Source organism: Urocampus carinirostris, chromosome 5 (genome assembly GCF_059441175.1).
Source record: "Urocampus carinirostris isolate Australia breed hairy pipefish chromosome 5, RoL_Ucar_1.0, whole genome shotgun sequence".
Lineage (NCBI taxonomy): Eukaryota > Metazoa > Chordata > Actinopteri > Syngnathiformes > Syngnathidae > Urocampus > Urocampus carinirostris.
Genome location: NC_142353.1, coordinates 17,231,998 through 17,257,580, shown reverse-complemented (window position 1 = coordinate 17,257,580; position 25,583 = coordinate 17,231,998). Strand labels below are relative to the sequence as shown.

The 25,583-nt window shown below is 39.1% G+C and overlaps 1 protein-coding gene and 1 long non-coding RNA gene across 2 annotated transcripts; one reads left to right on the top strand and one right to left on the bottom strand.

The window, feature by feature from the left end:
• Positions 1-1,427: 1,427 nt before the first annotated feature.
• On the bottom strand, positions 1,428-12,380 carry LOC148365626 (arrestin domain-containing protein 3-like). The gene is made up of 6 exons (XM_088336019.1): positions 12,005-12,380; positions 11,784-11,850; positions 8,766-8,913; positions 6,110-6,212; positions 5,170-5,435; positions 1,428-5,090 (listed from the first exon to the last, which is right to left on the bottom strand). The coding sequence occupies exons 1-6, from the start codon at positions 12,258-12,260 to the stop codon at positions 4,998-5,000; spliced, it is 933 nt and encodes a 310-aa protein (XP_088192145.1). The 5' UTR covers positions 12,261-12,380; the 3' UTR covers positions 1,428-4,997.
• On the top strand, positions 11,073-12,299 carry LOC148365627 (uncharacterized). Its single transcript, XR_015850498.1, has 2 exons — positions 11,073-11,478; positions 12,080-12,299. It is a non-coding gene; the product is annotated as an uncharacterized LOC148365627 (long non-coding RNA).
• Positions 12,381-25,583: the final 13,203 nt, after the last annotated feature.

Below are 25,583 nucleotides of genomic sequence, written 5' to 3'. Positions count from 1 at the left end.
TTTTGATATGTACAGAACACATTTTTTTTAATTATTCATACACCACAAACTTAAATAGTTAGAATAAACAAATAAAAAATTTCACATTCCCTATATGTAACTTTTAAACTAACTCTGCCAGATTTGTTGTCAAGAGAGGCTTTGATGCATTTTCTTTTTGATTGAAATTGAAATTCTTTTTAGGTTTTGCCAGCTATTATTGGGGCTCTGTTTAGGGTTTTGCACAATTGGCTGGTCCATTGCACAAACTATAGTGGCTGAGATCACCAGTAAGAGGTTCAAGAAGGGTACTGCACGCAACTTTGCAGGATCCTGGATTTATATTTGCTACACTAAGGTACATTTTTAGGACCAGCCGCTGCTGCTGTTATGGCTCTGCCCATATCATTGGGCTTCTCTTGCCTTTGGCGTGTTTGCCCGAGTGGCTGGCGGCTGAACCGAAATGCACTTTTTTTAAAAGGAGTGCAGATTTAGTTTAAATTCATTTCTGTTCAAGTTGGTTTACATCTGTTGTGACTACTTTAGTGACAGGAGGCAGCATTAATGTGCCTTTAATCGTTTTCTTGTGTTAACATGTGCTGAGGGCTTTGGAGCAGCACTGGTTTACCTGGTTCTATTCTTTTCCGCTTGTGGTGTCACGAGGTTTGTAGTGGGGTCATATTTCACTTTTAAGTTCTTGTCCATATTTGAAACAAGAAAAAAGACTCGAGTCTGGTGTAATAGCAAGCTCTTTTGTTTCAAGTGCAATATATGAGGAGCAAGGTTTAGCTTGTTCTGATATGAAGTGTTGTTTGTATAATAATTAAGCCTTAATTTTACGAGCTTCAACCTACCTGATAGGTGCTAAATAACATGTCTTCACAATACAATAATTATTGCCCAATACATTTTTGCATGCCTGCAAGTTTTTGTTTTATTAGTTAAGTGAGACAATAAAATTATTAAAAAATACACTTCACGGTTCACGGATCCCTTAACTACCTGGATTGCAGGGACACTACTTCTGGTTTTGTGTCTTGGGCAAATACAGACTGGCGGTGCCCATCCCTCTCCAGGCAGTTTTTTGGTAAGGATTTGCTCCCCCACATGAAACATAGTGCTGGTCTCCATGTATACCTTTGGCGGAAGCCTCCCGATCTGACTCACATGCAGCCCTTTCATAATGCGGCCGCTGCTGTTTTCAGTGCAAAGCTTCATGCTATGAGCCGGGCCTCCGCATTGACGGGCAGCGACATGTGACAATACTTGTACTCGATCCTAAATCACTGGGGTAATAATTTTGAGTATGTTTTCTCCAAATATGTATAATGCTTTCAATTAATTTTGTTGGATTGGTGAATTGGATCATCATTAGAGAACTATACCTCTGTAGATTAGCGATTTGTATTAAAATGTCAATTTGGTAAAATAAACAGAAATGGAAAATATGAAGTTCACAAAATATGTTTAATATTGTAAGTTACTGAATTAGTATGCAGTTATAGGCATGAGCAGTACTTAAAGTAAAAACAGTAACCATCAATTTAAGTACAAAATAAATAGTTGCAATAATATAAAACAGGGAACAGGGTGATCAACCAATTTCAAATACATGTAAAAAAAACATTTGGGCTGAAAAAATAATTTATATCAAAGCTTTAAGCATTCGGCGCGTCTACAATATATCAAATGTTAGGCAAAAAAGAAAAATCAAACAGAACAATTGTATTACTCAGAAAGCCAAAGCTAAACAGTTTGATGCAATACATTTGAAAGTAATAAGAGTTTACCCCGGGGCAGCACGGCGGTGCAGTGGTTAACGCGTGTGCGGCACAGTTCTAAGCTCTTGGGAACCTCCTGTGTGGGTTCAAATCCAGCTACCGGACTTACTGTGCGGAGTTTGTATGTTCTCTACGTGCTTGCGTATGTTTCCTTCCACATTCCAAAGACATGCATTTCAGGTGGATTGGCCGGTCCAAATTGTCCCTAGGTGTGAATGAGCAAGCGAGTTGTCTGTCCCTGTGTGCCCTGCAATTGGCTGGCAACCAGTTCAGGGTGTCCCCTGCCCGATGATTGCTGGGATGGGCTCCAGCACCCCCGCAACCCTACTGAGGATAAGCGGTGCAGCTAATGAGATGAGATGAGAGTTTATCTCAGTTTCATCCACAACAACAAGATAAGGCATAGAAATGTTTCTCCTCTTAGTAAAAAAACAAAAACCAGTTTCCAGTTTGCAAACAATAATGGCATCACGAGAAAGGTACTCAATGATGAGGTAAGGCACCTGTGGACATGCTTAAACACTATTCCTAAAAAAACAGGATTCCACGTACGACTCCGCACTAAAAGTCTAGTTTAACAATGGAGATTCTAAAGCTTTTTACTGAACATGAATATCTGACCTCACAGCAAAGAGTGAGGAAGGCATTTTTCTCACCAGAAAAGAAAAAGGGGGGAAAGCTATCTCACCGGGTACAAGAGATGTGTAACAGTTTGTATGATTAAATAGACGGTTCAATTTTAATACAAGACATCGAACATTGTAAACACCAAAATGACGTAAAAAGTATTGGAACTGTCTAAAAAGAAGTGCATAATAAGAGCTGTTCCCAATACTGTATTTACGTTACCTTATTCGACATTTAATAAAACAGTAAAACATTGTAATGTCTCGTTACTTCATGGCCTCGGCGCAATACGGGTTGAGAAATTATCTGCAATCTATTATCCCTTGTCACATATTGCTGCGCGTTTTTGCCTGATCTGGCGGCTCCATTTTTTCTATGTCCCCCCAAAAAATTGAACCGCGCTCATGCTGCTGCATAACATTATTCCTGGTTGGCTATTGTTGCCAACAGAGACAGACAGAACTCAGGAGGTAGAGCGCTCGTCTTGGAATCGAGGGATCCCATTTCGAATCCCGGCTCGTCCGTGTTACATGTCGAAGTGTCCTTGGGTAAGACACTGAACCCCTTATACCCCCAATAAGCAGGTTAGCGCCTTACATGGCTGCAAGGCCGCTATTGGGAAATGTGGAGCACATTGTAAAGCGCTTTGGGAAGTCATTGACTTGAAAAGCGCTATATAAATGCAGATCATTTCATTTCAATGCACTTGTGTCCGTTCTGCCCACCTTTTGCAGTAACTGTAAAAATGAACTGCACTTGATCGCATATTGCTGCAAGCGGGGAGCGGTTAGAATGAACTTTAGTTGCTCTGTTTTTGCTGTCATCATTGAGTATGTCATTTGTGTATGAACTTCTGTGGTCAATATTTCTAAGTTATGTAACGGGTCACGAAATGATTGCGAAACCGTAGGGGTCACGGCGTCTCTATTGTCCATAAAAGGTGGAGCCCAGAGATCGGTATTTCCTGTTGATGATATATACGCCTTCTCTCCGTAATCCCAAAATAAACAGCTATCGTGTGGTCACAATCCATTATCTGGCAATTCATAGTGCTGTGAGCAGGTACCAGCAGAGCGCACTTTTGTTGGGCCTACCGTCTTTTTTCCCATGGTCGAATTTTGCAAGGGGTGGCAAAACACGGGTTAAAAAAATGGTAGGGGGGACTACTTTGCTGAGTTTCCAGTCCCCAATAACTGCAAAAAACAAGGGGTTCACAGTATTACAGAGAGAGTCTTTTGAGAACGTTTAATTCCAATTTTTTCTTTGAATCACCAATTTTTGTTTGTTGTCGAGGTTGCGAATTATGAACCAAGCAACAAAATCTGTCATCCATCTCGCGTGGTGATTTTTCCACATACTGTCAAATAAAAAATACATTAAAAGGAAGTCAAAAATAATTGCAATAGCAATAATAATATTTTGGAAAAAGTAAAGGACCAGTTACGTTACCTCATGTGCTACCCATTTTATAAGTTTCTTACAGACACAGTGTGTTATATTTAGTACCTCTTTAGTGGTACAAAATCAATAACACTCATTTGAATAATGGGCAAAAATGCATGAATGATAATACCAATGTTAAGTTTTATAAATATTCTTAGGTTGAGAAATATTTCTTTTACAAAGCAAAATCCATACCTAGTAGCCGCCGCCATGTTTTTCTGGCATTTTGCTGCTACACTGTGCTCATTTGGCACTAGTTTTTGTTCGGATTAAACAATAAAGTGCCATCAATTGGTCAAATATTACACAATGTACCTTTAAATTTCCTCATGCTGTTTTTTTTTTTGTTTTTCCTTGCCCTTGTGTATGTTTCAGGAAGGAGGGTGTTGTATTGTTGGACTGTGCAGTCCTTTGGGACTTTTTGTGACTGAGGGCTATACAAAAAAATGTCAGAAAGCAGTTGAAATGTTGACTAAACACGGCTCAACTGACAACAATTGGAAAGACACCTACCCACAGAGATGGAGAATTTTTTTCCCTGCTTTTAACTCTCTCAAGTGCAACATAATCCATTAATACTGTTTCTAGACCTTGTTCGGGGCTGCAAAAACATAAAATTGCAACAAAAAAATGAAGTTTTTTTTTGTTAAATATATATTAAGGCAGGGAGCGGCACAGCAGATGAGTGGTTAGCGCATTCGTGGCACAGTTCTGAGGTCATGGGATCAAATCCAGCTACCAACCTTCCTGTGCGGAGTTTGCATGTTCTCCCCGTGCTTGTGTGGGTTCCTCCCACATTCCCAAAACATGCATGCCAGGTTAATTGGCCGGTCCAAATTGTCCCTAGGTGTGAGTGAGCAAGTGAGTTTCTGCCTCTGTGCCCTACGACTGGCTGGCAACCAGCTCAGGGTGTTCCCTGCCCACTGCCCAAAGATAGCTGGGATGGGCTCCAGCACCACTGCCACCCTACTGAGGATAAGCGGTGCAGATAAGGAATGGGTGGATATTAAGGCAGTGCCAAAGTAGCATTTGCTCCAGGACAAACTCGATATTGTATGACATTAAATTGGACTATATTCTCATGAGGTAGAGAAGACGGCGAGAAGACGTCTTGCAAACTCAAAAACACTACATACAAGTCTCCTAAAAAAGTCCTTTCAATAACGGTTAGTCTAAATGATGTGCATGTAAAGGAATGTCACAAACAACAATAGGGAACAGCAGGGTGAGGTCGCCGGAAGCTCTCAGACAAAGGCTCAACTGCAAAAGACGCAGAACAGGAAATAATCAATAAATGTTTTCAACAGGACTTGACCTTGTGCATGTTTATATTTCTCACCTCAACCTCATATTGAAGCTGCAAAATGGCACAGTTGGAAATAGTGAGTGAGGTTTGAATGGGAATGGTGACAGACATTTCAGTTTGCACTTCTGAGGTGTGAGCGCTGATGGGCAGCCCGATCGCAGAGTCCAAGTTCTTGACAATGGTTCTCCTGTGGATCCCATTTGCCGTGCAATACAGCTGCTTCTGCTTCAGTTTGGCCTTAGGAATCACCGTACGGGAAGAATCGTTGCTGAATTCGCAGATCATCCGAACCGTTTCACCTGCATTATTTGTGGAAACAAACATTTTGGAAAAAATCTCAGACAAAAGGAAAATGGCAGGGAGGGTTTAGCAGGGTTCCTACATCTTAAGGCAAGTTTAATTAAAGACTTTTCTAAGACGTTTTAAATACCTTTTGAAACCCAATTTGACACCAAGTCGACAAAAAACCAACAACACACAATTAAAACAAACAAAACCAATAAAAAAACACAAATATTTCTTGCACACATTACATCGTGCTTTGTACACATTACCTGCCGCAGCTTTTGGCTACGATGAAAAATATTCGTCGGACAGCCATTTCTCTTTAAATTTACAGTTCCTCATGGTCCAAAACAAACGTCTCTGTTCAAAGTTACGATTTGTATTGTGGATAGTCCTAAAACATGCATCTGCCCTGAAAGGCCCGACTGAAACCACATCACCGTTTTAATAGTTACGCGATGTTGCCACGAAATCAGTGAATTATTGAAAGAAACAATTGATACATGTTACATTATCTTTTGAGTTTAAACAAATATAAATCTTATTAGTGTGTTCACATTTTTTAAAAATATCAAAAATGGGATTGAAGACATGTTAATTCCAATGAAGGTCCTTTTCTTCTAAATAATAAATTCAATTCCTTTTAAGACTTTTCAACGATCTGCAGAAACTGAGGTTCAAACATTACCACGTGCGAAGCCTTTTTTCTCCATGCTGGCTGTCATGGTGATTAAACTTGAGGCACAAGTGAGGGAGCACACGCTCATGCTGTTGGTGCCAGAGAGCGGCATCTGCACACAAACAACAAATAAGTAAAAGGCTCACACTTGAGTAAAAAGTGTACCGTTAAATCCCGAGAAACAAACTAATTTGGAAAATCAAATATAATTTAAGATGTACCTCAAAGTACCGTATTTTCCGCACTAAGGCGCACCTAAAAGCTTTTTTTTTTAAAAGCTGACCATGCGCCTTTTAATACTTTTAATAAATATATATATATACACATCAATATTGAGTCGCAAGGTCTGGCAACTAAGGCAAGCAGCCGCCTACTAGATTTTCCCCCGTAGGAGAAGTAGTCCGCGGTGTATGCTGGGATATATATATATATATACACCGGCCTTTCATTTCCTAACCAATGTGTCAATCATCATTTGAATCGGTCACTATTCGGAGGTAAAGGAGGCAGGTTCTTTTTAGCATTTACAGGCTCGTGCTAAAACGGCGTAAAACAAAGCCTGCAATTGGTCGAAAACAATGCGGATCTCAAGTTAGGTTGCTCTACGGTCTGGAGAAAACATTTTTTACTAGTCTGTATTTGTAAACAGGAATTATGGGGCTAAACAGACAGTTAGCAACAAGCAATGTCCATCGATGCAGAGATGCTTCTCGGCAGATTTTTTTCTTTTATTTGTCGGCATTATTGCGTGTTTTGGAGTGTGTACATATTTTACATGGTTGGATTTATTACACTCACGGATGTAAGAGGACCATGGTTGCGTATTATTATTGAATGTGATGGCTAAAAGACGACTTTGGTGAGCTAACCTGGCTTTATATTTTTCCACTATCTTGTTTCAGACTGATTTTGATGTTTCTGTGATGAGTCTATTCTTAAGTTCAGTTCAATTCAATTCAAGTGTTTGTTGTCATATGCAGAGTAAAGAACCACGTTTCCCAGCACAATAAAATTCTTACTCTGCTGTCCACACAGTTGCCAGCGAAAATGAAATAGAAGAAATGGTTGGCATTTCTTGAATCCCAAGAGTTTAACCTCCCCAATGGTATGTGGAATGATGCATTTGAGTGATTGGTAACATCGTACAGACTCTGTGTCCGTACGTGTCTGAGACACGTATTTGCCTCTTTGCTAGCCGACGGAATGTTAAGGTGTTAAAAAATTTGATTGAACTATCTGACTGTTTTGTTGACGTTCCCACTGTAGTGCCTTATAGTAAGATGCGCCTTATTTATGGGAAATACAGTGGAACCTCGATTTTCGAACGCCTCTCAGTTTGAACAAATCGGAGTCCGACCAAAAATTTCGAGAAATTCTTGCTTCGCTGTTCGGTCAAAAAAATCATAGTTCGAACGTCGGTAATGCGCGAGTGGGTACGCTAGGGTGCGATGCTGAGCGGCGTACGGGTGTAGATCGCTCTTTTCTTGACCAACTGTTATCGCGTGCGGATGTGCTTTGTTTTGCTTTCGCTTTCAATAAAGGTGTACGAAGTGTTTTAGCCCCTAATTATGCCTCTGAAGAAAGTCAGTGAAAGCAGCAAAGTTGCTACTGGTGAAAAAGGAAAAGTAGTGCGTACAACTATTGCATTGCGCCTTCTGCTGACCATCACAAAGGTAAGAAATCCTATTCATAATTATTTTCTTTATGAAATGAAATGAAATGATCTGCATTTCTATAGCGCTTTTCAAGTCAATGACTTCCCAAAGCGCTTTACAATGTGCTTCACATTTCCCAATAGCGGCCGTGCAGCCATGTAAGGCGCTAACCTGCTTATTGGGGGTCTTAGGGGTTCAGTGTCTTACCCAAGGACACTTCGGCATGTAACACGGACAAGCCGGGATTCGAACTGGGATCCCTTGATCCCAAGACGAGAGCTCTACCTCCTGAGCTACTGCCGCCCCTTTTTTTTTATTTTCACACGTTCATGTTAGCGTAATCTTTCGTACGGAAGATTACGATAATGCGAACGTACGATTAGCCTGGGTTAAAAACTGGGTTTTGGAACGGAGCCCAACATTCTGGGTGTTGGGACAGAGCCCCCTTTCCAATGAACCGCTCACCACTTGTTGTGGAGACCCGGGTGCTTAATGACTTGTAAACGACCTGATTTTTTTTTATTTTTACACGTTCATGTTAGCGTGCGATAACGCGGACGTACGGTTATCCTGGGTTAGCTTTATGTTTACGTTAAACATTCAAGGTAAACATTCAGGGTGTTGGAACGGATTAAAACGATTTACATTATTTTTAATGGGAAAAATGATTTCGGTGATCGAACAAATCGGTTTTCGAACAGGGTTCTGGAACGGATTATGGTCGAGAACCGAGGTTCCACTGTATATGAAAAAAAACTATTTTGGGGGGGTTTGCGCCTTATAGTGCAGAAAATACAGTAAAACAGATTCAGAAATTTGATCGATAGCTAGCCCTAGTAGAAGCCCCTAAATTGGAAAATTTTATTCCAAAACTATGTGATCAAAGATCGCGGCATACCCTAATGGATAATCAATGTTTTACAACATGGAAGCAAAACACTTAAATTCTCAAAGAATCCAAATTGGGAATATGCAAGCAACTAATAATGACCATTTAAATAATAACTTACCGTGAGCTGTGGCTGGTTGGAATCAACTGAGTGCAAAAAGTTTAATCGTGTCACAAAATCCTTGGACAAGTGCCATGGCCTGTGGATGCCAACAGTCAGCTGATAGACAATTTGTCCGTGAGGACCTTGGAAGCTGGATGGAAAGTCTCTGCAATGAAAAAAAATCATGTTACATTATAAAAGACATTATTCCCTTAAATACAACTTCAGGTCCTTTCGTTAGCCTTTCATAAGGCATGCTACACTAGCCATTAGCACCAACACTACTGGTTTGTGCGTTAGACCCCATAAAACTACCCCTTTAAAAAAATGAAAAAAAGCTAACCTTTTGTTTTTAAACAATAAAGAAAATCTTGACCCTAGACCAGGGGTGTCAAACAGGCGGCCCACGGGCCAGATCAGGCCCGCTAAGGGATTGAATCCGGCCCGCTAGACAATGCTTAGGGAAGCGCAAGAGAAAAACGAGCTTCAGGTTGGAATATGTCCATTTGATCTTGTCAAAGCCAGGTGCTTCTCACAAAGACGCTGTACTTGTATTTATCTCTCTCTCTCTCCTTCCCCTTTTCTCTCACTCTCTATCTTTCACTCTCTCCGTCTCTGTTTTCTTTGTTTCTTTTTTCTCTTTCTCTGTGTGTCTTTTTACCTCATTTTTCCTCTCTTCCTTTTTTTCCTCTTCCCTCTTTTCTCTTTCTCTCTTGTTTTCATCTTGTCTATTTCTCTCCTTCTCTTTTCTCTCCTATTTCTTTATAGATTTCTTTTTTTCTATCTCTTTCTTGCCCCCACTCTCACTAGTTCTCTTTTTTTTTCTGATGTTCTGCCTCTGTCTTTTTTTCTCACTCTCTTTCTCCCTTTCTCTCTTTCTTTGTCCCACACTCTATTTTTCCTCTCCCTCTCTTTTTCTTATTTCTTTCTCTCTTTTTTTCTTTATCCTCAATCGACTAGAACGGCCCCCGAGAGAATGTTTGTTCGATCGTGTGGCCGGCGAGTTAAAATGAGTTTGACACCCTTGCCCTAGACTATTTTTATAGTCCAAAGCTGCTTTATTTTTAAAGCGAGACTGCCTTTGTGCATGCATAATTTGCTCCAACAATCGCTTTAGATTCAAGTTTGAGCAAATTGACTGCTACTCTCGGTTATAAACAAGCACACAATGGTGTTGTTTTTTATGTTCTGGAGAAAAAATTGTGTCTTGCGTGATCAAATCAACCACTTTGAAATTTCGGCTGAATCTTCAACGTTTAAACAGGGGGGCCCATATTTGCAGGGCTCGTTTAGTCGAACATTTAGATTCATGTGACATAAGGATATGTTTTAGATGACTTTAACATGATGAATGTTAGTAAAGATTATATTTATTTGTTTTGGAGTGGGAACAAAAAATTCCTCCCGGCCAGATATAATATATACTTGTTTTCAATGATATATGTGTAGTACCCATTAAAAACATTTCCTAAATAGTATTTGTATATGCTTCTTTGAACAAAACGCATATACACTTCCATACAAAAATGTCGCTGCAAGTTGCGTTAACAATGGAACCAAATCGTACAAACAATCCAAATGACGATAAAATATAAATAAACAAACATTCAAGCGGGAAACAGACAGAAAAATACAAAATGTTTACAGTTGGTTTTATTTTTTTTACTAACAAGCGTAAAGCACAAAAAGCAAGGTGCGGAAGTGAAGCGCCGAAGTGTGTTAACCCAAGTAAAAGTACCGTTACTATTACTTGAGTAAAAGTAGGTGCAGTTATGAATAAAATTATGACTCACAACACGTGGTAAGCTTTCTCTCCTGGCTTTGATCTCCGGCAAAACTAACATAAAATGCGACAGAAACAAAATGAAAATAAATCCAAACAGCTTGCCAACATCATTTTTGCCGTTCCATGTATTCCAAACCTGCACAAAATTTAGTAATTTTATTCATATTTAGTTTCTTTTGTCTTTTATTAGCATATTTGGTATTGGAGTAATCCAAAAGTAATTGAAAGTAATCCAGTTAAAGTAACCCCACCCAACCCTGTCTAAAACACTCATCACACGTTTCAGGAATTCAAGGCGAGGAGCACGTCCCTAGAATCATCCTATGGTATGGAGGGGTCCTAAAGGGAATGTCATGAGATTTTTGCAAACCACATCCCGACTTTAAAGAATTTAGCGCATAGTTTTGATGTGGAACACCATGGATAAACAGTTTCAAATTACGATTACAGCGGTACCTCTGATGACAAATGTCTGTTCATACGAAAGTTTCAGGTTACAAATTACCTGAATGAGAAAATGTTGCCTCTTGTTACAAAGGCGTTTTAGGATACAAAGTCAAAAACACAGTACAATACTCGCTGATATTAGCTGAGTTTCCCAAACCTTAACAAACTGGCTATTGCTTAAAACCTGCCGGACAACCCAGTGTGCAAGCGTTCTTCCAGCATGTTCATCGTGTCACCGCCACAGATTAGAGACGAGGAGGTGGAGGGGTTCTGTCAAGATGGAGGGGAGTGGAACGCAGCTATCGATCAATGACCTAAAATTAAAGATATTTTGGCAAAATTCAGTGAGCTCTCTGAATTTTTGGAAAGGAATCTGGAAAAAGTGTAGACGGGTCGGGCAATCCGCAGCATCTGCGTCACGCACTTCCGACGTATCGTCAAAAGCCGGCCAAAGCAGACGTCATTGGATCCGTTTTTCAAGAGACGCGAGGCAAAAAGGTAAATACATATTTTTATTATTTCCTTTTTACATTGGGCCTATGTGCCTCTCTTTATATGTTTAGGTGTTTTTAAATCCAATTTTAAAGACATTTGTTTCAAGTTCTGATGATCTTATGGTTTATTAAAAAATATACTGTACTTTTGCAGGGCTTGAGGGATTAGCGTATTCACATTCAAAAAGTTTTCAGATTACGAAGCTACTCCCAGAACGAAATAAATTTGTAAGGAAAGGTACCACTGTAGAATGTTTTCACACGCCTTGTTCTGATCATTTCCGAGGATGCGAGTGTTAAAAGCCTTACCCGTGAGGGATCTGACATGTAAATGGATAAACATGCGTGCCAGGAGGAAGAGTGGCAGGGCCAACAGCTGCAAAAAGAAAGGGACTGTCATTCCACAATACTTACTCACCATTATTTTATGGCCACTGAAGACACTATCACTACATATTGACAATGCTTGGATTTTTAATGTCATTTGTTTTCAACTACTGTGATGCAAATGGGGAAAGGAGGGCGCCTACCCCCTTCTTGCAAAATCGCGCTTTTCATATTGAAGAAGTCAATCTTTGAACGATACGTTCTTTTGCGTTTCTTAGTTCCGGAACTCCAGTGGACGTCTGCTTTTCCTGCCAAGCACATTGTAATTGAGCTAATCTTCGTCTCCTTGGAGAGAACGAAGGAGATTTGTCCAGTCAGCACGTCTCCGCTGGAAACACTGTTGCTCTCGTTAAGAGCGTTAAAATGAATGTTAAAGTCCTTCACGGTTTTCTCAAACATTGTTCAAACAAAAGGTTTGAATAAAAGATACTGAAGCAATCAACTGTTTCTTTGTTGATGAAAAGAAAAACATTTACAAGAAAATAACAACAGAAAGATGCGTGACAAGCTCAAACCCCGCCCAAGATGTCGCCTCTACTGCGCAGACGCATAAAATAGTGGGCGGGCCTGAGTAAATCCTTGACTGCATTCCATAGGGTGACCACGCCCCCTCGGGCATCGCCCATTTTAAACAATCAACAACAAAAAAAGCACAAAACGTCTTTTTTTATTGAAAAGTGCATCAATCCAAACAAGATCGGCGTGAAACAGCCAAGCAACGATAAAAACCCAACAGGTCTCAAGGGAATAGAAAGTGCTGTGGAAATACAAAGAAGAAAATAAATAAAGTAAAAAAGAAGAACGATAATTATGACATGATTATTTCAAGGGGGAGATTGTTAAAGGAACAGTGTGTAATATTCAATGCCTCTTAGTGGTACCAAAAAAAAATATTTGGTACACAAACAACAACATTGATTTGAATATTAGGCAAATATACACTATCATATCCACCCATCCATTTTCTGCACCGTTTATCCTCAGTAGGGTTGCTGGGATGCTGGAGCCCATTTCAGTCATCTTTGGGCAGTGAAAAGGGGACACCATGAACCAGTCGCAAGGCACACAGAGACAGACCACTCACTTGCTCACTCATACCTAGGGACAATTTAAACAGGCCAATCAACCTGACGTCCATGTTTTTGGAACGTGGGAGGAAACCTGAGTGCCCGGAGGAAACCCACGCAAGCACGGGGAGAACATGCAAACTCTGCATGGGAAGGCTGGTAGCTGGAATGATCCAAAGACCTCAGAACTGTGCTGCGGACGCGTAAACCACTCAGCCGCCGTGCTGCCCAGTATCATATCGATGTTAAATTTATATTCATTTTACAAAATGGAATCCCTACCGAGAGATGACCGCCATGTTTGTCTGACAACTTGCATCTAGGCTGTGCTCTGTGACACTGGTTTCCATTTGCAATAGACCACAAGTGTCAAACAGGCAGCCCGCGGGCCAGAACAGGCCCGCTAAGGGATTGAATCCGGCCCGCGAGACAACACTCAGAGAAGTACAATAGAAAAACAAGCTGCAGGTTGAAATATGTCAACTTGATGTTGCCAAAGCCAGGTGCCTCTCACAAAGACACTGTACTTGTATTTATTTATTTCTCTCTGTCTCTCTGTCTCTCTCTCTCTTCCTCACTTTTTCTCCCATTCTCTGTCTCTGTCTCTTTCACTCTCTGTGTCTCTCTTTCTCTCTTCCTTTCTTTCTCTTTCTCTCTTTCTCTCTCTGTGTCTTTTTAACTTCTTTTGCTCTAACTTCATTTTTTCATTTTCTCTCTTTTCTCTTTCTCTCTTCCTACCCTTCACACTTTCTTTTCTCTTTTCTTTCCTTCTGTCTTTCTATTTCTCTTTGGATTTCTTTCTTCCTCTCCCTTACTTTCCCCCTCTCTCACAACTTATCTTTTTATCTCTTTTGTTTCTCACGCTCTCTCCCTCTCTCTCTTTCTTTGTCTCACCCTCTCTCTTATTTTCCCTCCCTCTTTCTCTTATTTCTTTATCTCTCTTTTTCTTTCTCTTTAATCCACTAGTCCGGCCCCAGACAGAATGTTTGTTCTATCGTGTGGCCCCCGAGTTAAAATGAGTTTGACACCCCTGCATTAGACAATACAGCACCATCTGGTGGTCAAGTATCACACACTGCGGTGCATCGTTTGATGTGTCTTAAAAAGTTGAAAGTTAAATATTTTCTTTTTTAGGTATGTGTTAAGAATGGCCAGTGGAGTTCAAAGAGCCCTTATCCTATATTTTCCATTGCACCTATCCACTTTATTGTGACTTTTATCAGGGCTGAATACTTTAGGTTCTAGGGAAAGGGGGAGAGTGACGTCATGCAAGTCCCTACAGGTTTTTATTTACATTTATTTATGTCAGTGGAGTATTGAAAATGGTGAAAGTAAGAAAAGCATGCAAGACTTAAGACCCAAATGAGCTGAAAAACGAAGAGATTTTTTGAAAGTGTCTCAGAATTGCATGTATTATTATTATGTATTATGAACAGGCTGCCTAAGGTTGCAATTGTGAGTTAAAGCCAAGAGACCGCAGCACAGTGTAACAAAATTCTTAAATCCCGCACCCTTACTTTCAAGTCAGGACCGTCCCAAGCCTTCATTGGGCCCTAAGCAAAATTAGATTTGGGCCCCCCTATTACTAGTTCATTTGAATACCTACTAGAACTCATTCTATGTTCTACTCCAGGGGTGGGCAACTATTTGGAGTCGGGGGCCACATGTGACATGTTATACTTCTTTTTAACTGTATAAGTTTCATCAGATTGGTTTTGAAACGACCACAAGGAGAGCAAAGCAGTATATTAGGTCCCTGTTTTAAGCACTTTATTTGTTATCTAGTTTTGAAGTATTACTGTAGTTTTTTTTAGTTTTTTTTAGTATTTCAAAAGTCAGATTTTTATTGAAGTTCTGTAGTTTTTTGTTGTGTTACTGTAGCTTTTTTGTACTATTTCTGAAGTATTTTTAAGCAATTTTTCAATAATAAAATTATTTTAATATTTCTATAGTACTTTTGTTGGATTTCAAAAGTAGGTTTTTGTTGTATATCTGTAGTGTCTTCATAGTATTTTTGTATTATCACAGTAGTTTTATGATTATATTATTTTTGTAGTATTATCTTTTTTAGTATTTTTGCACTATCTCTGTTGGAGTTTGTCATTTTTCCATATAAGAAATGTATGTTGTATATCTGTCGTATTTCTGTAGTATTTTTGTAGTACAGTGTTACTGTAGTTTTATTTTGTTGTATTTTTGTGATATTTTCATAGGAGAATTTTTGTAGTATTGCTATAGGTGTAATTTGCAGTGCTTCTGTTGTAAACTTCTTGTAGTAGTATTTTGGCAGTAATACTTATCTAGTAGTTTTTTATGTTATAGTATTATGTATTTATGTATTTTTTAGTATTTCAGTAGAACTACAATTGATGTATTTCCAAAGCAGTATTTTTGTAGAATTTTTGTCGTAGTATTTTTGTCATATTTCTTAAGTATTTTTGTAATTTTACTGTAGTTGTCTTTTTTGTAGTCTTTCTGGAGTAAATAATTTTGTAGTAGTATTTTGTAATATAGTATTATTGTAGTAGTACTTTTGTCGTAATACTATACTATTTTTTTTTTATTTTCAGAAATCTCAAACCTTGAGGTGTCTGTGACGAGCCCACTTAATCCTAAGCTATTGGATGTTAAGCTACTAGGCCCTAGTATAAGCGCAATTCTAGTAACTAGGGCATTGAATTTCATTTGTGATTAATTGTAATTACTGTAATAAGTCATGTATTTTTTTAAACTTGAATAAACGTGTACTCTTTGTTTAACACTGTGAGTTTCTGCTCTTGTGTACATTTTTTTTTTCAACCCGATTACTACTGTTAACTACTGATAACTACAATAGTATCTTTTATCTGTTAGCCAACTGTACACAATCCATCCGCACTACTTCTACTACTGTCACAAGGGGTTCATCACCACCTCAAAATTCAATAAATAAAAAGGAAGGAAACGGACTGAGTTGTGCCTTGCGTGACCAAAACTCTTGCAAGTTAGAATGAATGTTATGCACATAAAGTCATTTCCAGAACAGCAAATTTGTTGTGTCCAATTGATTGTGTCCAATCCACACTTGTGTTTCTTTCTTTATTTTTTTTTAACTTTTTAATTCTCACACACAATTTAACAGAGGGTTGGGTCACACAGCAACACAAACAAAAAATATATACAACTAACATTCCTATAAATAACAGAAGAAACAACAACAAAAATGATCATAAAATACATAAAATAAAAGGTGAGGTGTTCAGACATCAAGTAAAAATTGTGTGATAAGCTTCCATCTTTTCTCGAACTAATCTAGTTCCGGTTGAAGTCTTGCAGTGATTTTTTTTCCACAATGTAGATGTGCTTTAATTTGTCTCTCCATTGTTTTATGTCAGGAGGTTGGGGTTTCAGCCAGAAAACTGTGATCATTTTCTTTGCTACCAGAAGCATAACCCTTAGTTCTGTGATGATTGCGCATTACACTCACCTGTGCCCGCTCGTTTGGCGCCAGCTGTTGCTGGATTGGTTCCCCGTCTTACTTTAGCTCAGTCCTTTCACTCACCTGTTGTCAGTCCGTCAGTGAACCTCTGTTTTCACAAGGCAAGCATTTTTGACTGTGACTCCCATCTGTCCCGTTTTGTTACCCGTTTTCCGCTCGTCCGTTCCTGATTTCCCCGTTTGTCTCCTGCTACGACCCGTTTTTGATCCCAACCACATTTTGATCTCCTGTCCCGACTAACGACCTGTTTTTCCTCTAACTACGCTACGATCGCCCGCTCCGGAAGATCCACTTCCGCATTCGGAACACGTTCTGATCCTGTGAACAGCCTGCTTTTGCGTCCAGAGAAGATCGGATCGCTGGCGCTGCCTTTCCTCCATATTTCAATAAACCTGTGAGTAACGTTACGCATCTGGGTCCTACTTCTGTTCTCGTCGTGACAAGTACATATTTATGTTGACCAGTCAATTCTTCTGGCAAAATTCCTAATACATAGGTCACTGGGACCAAACACAACTCCCAACCAATTATGATTTTAATCTCTGTCTGAATACCCCTCCAGAAATTTAATATCACAGCGCAATTCCAGAAAATATGTGTGAAATCTCCGACCCTCCCACAGTTACGCCAACATAAATTGGATGTATTTTTATATTTTGAAGTGAAAGAGGGTGTATATAATTAATACATTTTTTCTTTCCATTTGAACTCCCTTCATGTCGGACTGCTGGTTATTTTGTGTCCCTCTTTCAAAGTTTTCTACCAGTCGTCGTCTTTTATCTCTAAATTAGCTTCTTGTTCCCATTTTTCCTTAACCGCCATCTCATCATTACTGAGATCCATTCACAGAGCTTCGTACAATTTTGAGATAACCCCCATATTAATTGTCCTTTGGAGTATGATATCAATAATTCCTCAACTTTAGTTGGCTCCTTACATATTTTCCCCCATTCATCATGTTTCTGGAGGTAATGCCTGAGTTGCAAATATTTGTAAAAATAATTTCTAGGTAGGTAAAACTCTTGTTGGAGTTGAAGATTTCAATACCTTGTCCTTCTAACACTTGGGTGATCAACATTAATCCTTTTTGGGCCCATTTTTCTAATCCTACATCCATAACCCCAGGTTTAAAATCGGGGGTTTTTTGCTATTTTTGTAGCCCTATTCACGGAATTTGATATTTTTATTTTTTTGTATTGTTGACCATGTCTTAATAGTTTCCTTAATTCATGAATTCTGGATTTTTAACTTCTTCCACATCACTTCTGATATGAATGGTAAGGATTCCACTGGCACATTCGGACAATACCGCTGCTCCATGTCTACTCATATTGTGTATTTGTCTCTAGTAATCCACAGAATAAGAGCTCTAATTTAAGATGCCCAATAATAAATTCTAATATTGGGTAGGTCCAGGCCCCCTTTTTCTTTGGAAGCTAAAAGGGTGTAATTAATTCTAGGTTTGTTATTTTGCCAAAGGAATTGAAATGAAATGAAATGATCTGCATTTTATATAGCGCTTTTCAAGTCAATGACTTCCTAAAGCGCTTTACAATGTGCTCCACATTTCCCAATAGCGGCCTTGCAGCCATGTAAGGCGCTCACCATCTTATTGGGGGTGTCAGGGGTTCAGTGTCTTACCCAAGGACACTTCGACATGTAACACGGACGAGTCGGGATTCGAGCTGGGATCCTTTTATCCCGAGACGAGTGCTCTACCTCCTGAGCTACTGCCGCCCATTAATTTTGATATCAATTAATTTAACACTTTAAATGTGGATTCCGGAATCAGAATAGGAAGATAATGAAAAAGAAATAATAATCTTGGTAATATGTTACACTTGTGTTTCTTTATTACGCTGTTGGTTTTCTATTTACCCACTCAATTCGAACAGATTTATTTTTCAATGCACGATTTTTGTCCCAAGATGGTGCTGTTTTCTTAAAAAAGAGAGTCCCATAAGTCATTTCGGTGCAAATGCCTCAGTGGTTTCCTGCACCACCAAAGAATACATTTGAAATAATTTAAATACTGAAGAAAAAAAAACATAAATTGTCCTACTGATTTCAAACTATATGGCAGTTTTATTAAGCACTTGCCGAAAGGTAGCATACGTGGAGGAGGTTGAGACTTTGGTGTTCGAAAAATGATCTCACGCCTAACACCATGGGCATAACAAGCCCGTTTTGGGGGCAGCTTCACCCTGTTTAGTCCTGGCTCTGAGCACCAGCAGCAGGTCCACTTCCTGAGAGTGCCCAGTAAAAAACACCTTAACCGAAAGTTGAAAGTGCTGTTCCACAGAGTCACATTGGAGAGCATTATGTCTCTAGGTTTAATATGCTGGGAGCTCAGCTGCAGCCAAAAACCCCAACAGAGAGTCATTAACACAGCCCAGTAAATCACTGGCTGCTCTCTTCCCAGTCTTGAGGATATTTCTGGCTCACAATACCGCAGCAGAGCCAACAAGAAGAAAAATGACTAATTTCACCTTGGCCACCACCTTTTTTACCTCTTTTTGGCGGGTTCAACAGATCTCTTAAAGCGAGGGCTAACATGCTCAAAGACAATATAAAAAACAAAAACCCCCAAAGCCATCAATACCCAAAACATGCACACAAGATTGTGGAAGAAAGGATCTTACCTATTCTTATTTTATTTCTTAACTTGTAAAATGTTGCTGCTGCTGCCGTTGCACTATTGTTCTGATGCGCTTACTTACCATATAGGCCAGTTTATAAGCACTATCGTGCATATATTGCCCATCCCAAGATTTGTTTTTATCTTATGTATTCATTGTTGTTGTTGTTACATGTTTAACCTTGGGTGTCAAGTCTAATCTCGTTGTTTAACCGTTCAATACACTGCAATTAATGGCAATCGAGGTAATTTAAATTATAGTAATGTATGTGTGGGACATGTGGAACCCTCTGCTCCATAGAATAATTTATTAGTATACAAGTTTATGTTTGAATGTGGTTTATTTACTTTGAACATCTGACGAGGCAGGCAACCTCCCTAAGCCATTGTTAGATCTTTGGTCACTAGATAGCGCTATCTACTTAATTATAAGCTTGTCTTTGACTTGGTCTGAATTCGACCTTATGGAATACAAATCAATGGGCAATTTCTACATTAATTTTGCATACTGCTTTTATAACAAAACCTTGAATAAATGGTGCTTTTTAATCCATCCCACGTCTGTCCGCATGTATGCATGTATGGATGTACAGTATGTATGTACAATATGTACAGTATGTACAGTATGTATGTATGTATGTATGTATGTATGTATGTATGTATGTATGTATGTATGTATGTATGTATGTATGTATGTATGTATGTATGTATGTATGTATGTATGTATGTATGTAGTGTGTGTGTGTGTGTGTGTGTATTTATTTACGTATTTATTCAATTTGAGCTTGGGTTTTATGACAATGGGTTTAAGTTTGCGAATGGTTCTTGTTCTTTGTTTCTATCTCATCAAGTAACAAGTTTGCGTCAGCTCCTGATTCAAAGACGTTTGTAAAAAGCAATGCAGTAATCATATCTGACCTTGAAAATTAGATAAATTGGATAAATTTAGGGAGCACAGTGAAGAGTTTTATTAGAGAGAAATGCAGTGCTATTTTTTTTCTATTGTTTGAAGAAGGCAATTCCGGAAAGGCAGACGTAAATCCAAAGTGAGGTAAAATAACCATGCGAATAAGCTCTTTTATTGATCTGTAGTTTCTACACACCGTCTCTCACCTCCAGTTAATCCACAGGGTCAGTTCTAATGACATTGAAAGGCGGCTGCGCCGCTTGACGTTGCTGCCATTTGCAATTTAGATTCCGGCATTGGGAGAGCATGTAGCCTATGAAGGAGAAAATGTGGAGGGAAAGCCAAGTAGGAGGAAATAAGAAACGTGGTTTGTGTTAAACAGATCCAAAGCCAGAGGTTGCAGTGATTTGATTGGAAGTTTGCTTAAATACCGTATTTTACGCACACAGGATTAAAAGGCGTACCCCCAAAATAGTCTTTTGAGATATCTTTTTCATCTATAAGGCGCACTGCACTATAAGGTGCATGGAATTAAAACCACAGTAAGGGCTAAGGTGGCACAAACAATAAGTATGGCATTTGTGCATTGAGTAGTGGTAATATATCACTGATCAAAGTTGCAAAACATTGGATAAAACAGGAAATAAACCCGGATCGCAGGGCACACACTAGGTTTAATCCACCAGACCACAAGGGATACAGAAGACACACAACAAGGTATTCGGTGTTATCTCATCATTACACTATTTTAAATCACGGTATCAAATTGCTGATGTTATTATTGGGCCTGGCCGTGTGACTATTGTTATTAATATATAGTGTGTCGTCTTTCTGAAGGGCACAAAATTCTGACTGAATTGGAGAGAAAGGCCCTGTGCAAAAGTAATTCTGTCATTCTTAACTAAATAAGTATAGAGGCATTGTGGGAAGTAATTTGGTCATCCTGAAAGACATAAATAAACGCATGGTTGCTGGTACACCTACAATGCTTAGTGTGAGCTGAGAAAAAGTGAAACGAAATTCGAAACTGAGTTTCAATCATTATGTGTTGTCTCATAGTCTAACATATCTGGCACTGTGATTATGAAATAAAGACCTGCTTCCTTTTCATGTGTTGTCTGTAGTGTTGTAGTGATAGAATTTGGTGCTCTCCCTGCTGCACTCAGAGTTGTATTCTTGTTCCAACCAATAATATGCAACTTTGAACATCCTTACATGTCTCTAGAGCAGCCTGGTGGTTAGGTGGCTCTCAGCTTTTCTATCCGTTTTGATCCCTGTTCCCACAATTGTAATGAATTTGTGGTTTGCGATAACATTTTTCCATTGATCAATAAGTGCCCAAATATGCTAAAATATTTTCAAATATAAGGCGCACTGGATTATAAGGCAAACATTTAATCCATTCTGGCCGATTTTGGGTATGCGCCTTGTATCCCGGAAACAATGATAATCTTCAAGCTTGGCAGACCTGAGAAGTACAAAACGGATTGGAAAGAGTAAATGTTTCCATTTGTGCTGTTTTGTTGATTTTTATTTGCACCCACCAAAAGAATTCCTTTGGCAAAACAGGAAGCCAAGAAGGGAGCAGTTGCCTGCCCTAATCTTGAGCAGATCTTCTGATAGCTCTCTCTGCCGCAAACAACGCGCGACAGCAAATGCTGCTGAAAGACATGGCGACTGGCCACAAATTTGTTCTCTGGTAAGTCAGGACTGATTAAGTCTTAGTTTGTGGTCATGGGATACAAGCAAAGAATAAAGTATGGCAATTTTTCTAACCTTAGGCAGTTACATGCTCAGATCTCTTGTGGGGAAAAAGAGGTGCTTTGGCATCTCAGTTTATAAGTTTATACAGTATGTCACAAAATTGAGTTGAACACTCACATCATAATATTTAATTGAACAACAATGAAGAAACATAGCTTTGACACAATAAAAGGCAGTCTGTGTCAAGCTTATGTAGCAATGTAAATTAATTTCCCCCCCTCAAAAAATTTAGACATTAGTAGATAAACCCCTGTTAACATAAGTGAGTACACCCTTAAGTAAAAGTTCCTGAAGTTAAACATTTTGGGTGGCCAATAAGATTTTGCAGAACCACTTTAATCCTCCTTGCCGTGGATTTCACCAGAGTCTCACAAACTGCCTTGGAATGCTCTTCCACTCTATTACAACATGACTGAGCTGGGGAGTATTCAAGATCTTGCACTTTTTCAACTTTTGCTCAGGGATACCCCAAATATGTTTTTTTGTACAGTGGGACCTCGGTACTTCGCGGTTCCACGTTCGCGGGTTCAGAGCTTCCCGGGACGAAAAAACAATAATAATAAAATAAAATAACAAAACAAAAATATTAAAGCATTTTTGGAGGGGCGTCGCTACTTCGTGGTTCCACGTTTGCAGGTTCCGAGCTTCACAGGTCAAAAAAATTAAATAAAATTTTAAAAAAGCATTTTTGAAGGGGGCGGCGCTACTTCGCGTATTTTCACTTTTCGCGGGTGGTTTTGGTCCCCATTAACCGCGATAACCGAGGGATTACTGTATTTACATCTGGAGACATGCTTGGCTGGTTCATCCCCTTTTACCCTTAGCCCCATTAGAAAAGACTTGGTCATCTTAGAGGTGTATTCAGGGTCATTGTCAGGTTGGAACATTTCCCTGTGACCCAGTCTCTGGATGGAGGGGATCCTTCTCTGCTCCAGTATTTCACAGTACAATTTTGAGTTTGTGAAATGCAACTCCCCAATTACAGCCCCAAACCATGACATTCCATACACCATACTTAACTTAAGGCACGACACAATCATATTTCTACTAATCACCTGGATGCCGCCACACATGCCATCACCATCCGAACAAAATGAATTATTGTTTGTCTCATCAGACCATGGAATATCTTTCCAGCCATTGCCTTCGTTTACACATGACCTTTCATTGTGTCAAAGCGATAGTTCTTCTGCGATTTTCTATATATTATACAGATGTTCCACTACTTACGACCATTCCATTTACGAAAAACGGTAGATACAAACATTTTTTTCGGGATGTGAAAAAATATCCGGACATTGCTGTAAGTAATATTTTGTATTGTGTGCACCTTTTTTCTGAGAAGAGGACAGTACTTTAGTGCTCCTTTCTGCCGCTACCAGCGCGTCGCGCTGTGAGAGCTCACCCAGCATCCACCCCGAAGAAGAAATCCGACTTCCTCTTCCTAATTCGTGTGTAAACATACTGTACTGTATATCCAGCGTGCTAATAACTTTGACATTTTTATTCTTTAATACCTCGCGGATCCATTCAATATGGTTGGTGTAAAGTGTAAAGAAGAGGCGAGCCGTTTCTTTTGAAATGAAAGTGGAATAAGAAAGCTTGATGCGGTTGAGAAAATGGTCAAAACGTTTTATTTCCGCCAATTTTTACCACGTAGGAGGACCTCTTTAAGCGCATCTCCCAAGAGTAAGTTAAACCTAACTTTTTCTTCATTGAGCATATTATTTTATGAAATGTTTATATTTTAGTACAAAATAATACAGGTTACTTATACAAGGATTTACATACAAAATATAGCTCTGAAGCACCTCAAGAACAAATTAAACATAAGAACGATCGTCCGGAACGTATCTCGTTCGTAAGTAGGGCAGCGTCTGTAATGGAATCTCTGCAGAAATGGGAGGAGTGTACTAGCTTTTGTGAAATACTGTATATGAAAATATAATAAAAAATGTATGTATTTGTTCAATAAGCAGACCTGTTAATAGATAGACTTTGATTGATTTAAATTGTCATTTTTTACAACTGATTGTCAGATACAAGGTTACAATAAATTCAAAATCAATAACTTTAATAAACAATTGACAAAACATAAGGAAAAAAGGGCTAACAGGAAAAAGTCGGAGCTTATCCTGGTCCCATCCCCTTGACAGTCCTTACACTTTTTACATTAATAAAATCACGCAATCTGATTTTTATCAAGGTATGTGTTATATGAATCATATCTCATCATCACACAAGAGAAATAATCATTAACACTTGATTTAAAAAGTGTGAAAATAAAGTTAGAATTACAATTCTTTTATCAAACTTTTTGTTTGAATGTATTCGCACACAAAATTAAATGAAAGCATTTAAATAAATGGATATACATGTGTTTTTATTGTTAGGTTTTTCTCTTTTTTTCAATGTCTTTTCATCAACCTTTTTCTCCCCCCTCGCCTTGCCACATCCTCCTCATTTTAATTGTCATTTGGGTTTTGATTTTTATTTTCTCCAAACAAGTATTTGAACACATCAGGTTTTCAATAGGTTTACGATAGTGAGAACAGAGGCGTGTTCAGGAGAGTGAGCGATTGCTATCGCTAGCTATCGCTAGCTTCTGAACGGCCAATGATTATTGAGCGCTCGCGTGCCCGAGTAATCACGGGAGAAAGACCGCTTACTTTGATTTCCAACATGGCGTCGACAGTGCTGAACATGGAGGATCTCACCCTGACGAGTGCTGTTGGCGATGTAATATATCGTCTTACATTGCCTGGTAATGTTTGTGAACAATGCAAGACAGGTATGACCCTTCCACTGCGTTTAGGATAACCTTAACTGTGTCAATATGCGAACTGTCGCTCATATCAGCCAACTCGCTCAAAGCAAGCTGTAGAACGAAATCCATTGTACTGTCGTCGGCCATTTTGGATCAGTAAGGCAATCACAGTGAGCGATTACAAAACGTTCAGCAGTGCGCGGCAAGCGATTAACAAGCGACTACATGTCTGATTACTCTCCTGAACACGCCTCAGGCTTCAAATTTTGTAGGTTCTCCATGTTGCGTCGTAAGAAACTTTGCACCCAGCTGCAATTGTTTAGAAAAGGACAGCATGTTGCCATTTTGAACATCAGCACTTTTTTAACAACCTTGGAAAATTTTAGATCCCTAGTGTTGTTTCCAGGGTTTTTGTTTCATGTCAACAACCGAAACATGTAGAAATTCTTCACAAGAGTTTTTTTCTATACCTGTCAACTCAGCCAATTGCTCCCCTTATCAATGATTGCAATCCCCCTAATTAAGCAATAATGAACCTTGCACCCACAACTCAGCACCTATTTCCAGCTAGACGGACTATGTAGAATGAAAATAGATAATTTGTGGAAACTACTTTATTTCCTTTACCAAATCTACAACACAAACGTTTTTTTTTCTCATTTAGTTTTTCACCCCCACTTAAAGTAAACTTTGTGTTGCTGATTATTGAAATATTAGCAATCTACGGTGACGTTGTCATCTGTTACCAGTGACAGAGACGACAAAGTGACAAAACTTGTTATACAGCATTCACAATTTAAATTGATCAAAAAATGTATGAAATACAAAGCAAACGCATAAGTTGACAGATATATTTCTGTCACAATCTTGCACTCAGGTTCCCATTTCTATGTAGGTTTCCTCTTTTTCAATCAAGCTCTCTCTCCATTCTCTCTTTCTTCTCTCCTATCTCTTTCAACCTTAACTTATTTGATCACTCGCTTTCAAGTTCAATTTACCACCTCGTAGCTACGGTCACTTGTCTTGATTTCGTTGCTACGATGACTCTCCCTTGTTATTATTTAAACGATCTGTCTCCTTGGCTCTGTGCTACTTCGCCAT

What these genes read in the sequence shown, in the direction of transcription:
- LOC148365626 (XM_088336019.1), bottom strand. Translation starts at nt 12,260, where the DNA reads ATGTTTGAGAAAACCGTGAAGGACTTTAACATTCATTTTAACGCTCTT. An exon ending in ACATGTCAGATCCCTCACGG is followed by an intron (nt 8,914 to 11,783) that starts GTAAGGCTTTTA and finishes TTTTCATTGCAG; the next exon opens with AGACTTTCCATCCAGCTTCC. An exon ending in AGCTTCAATATGAGGTTGAG is followed by an intron (nt 5,091 to 5,169) that starts GTGAGAAATATA and finishes CGTCTTTTGCAG; the next exon opens with TTGAGCCTTTGTCTGAGAGC.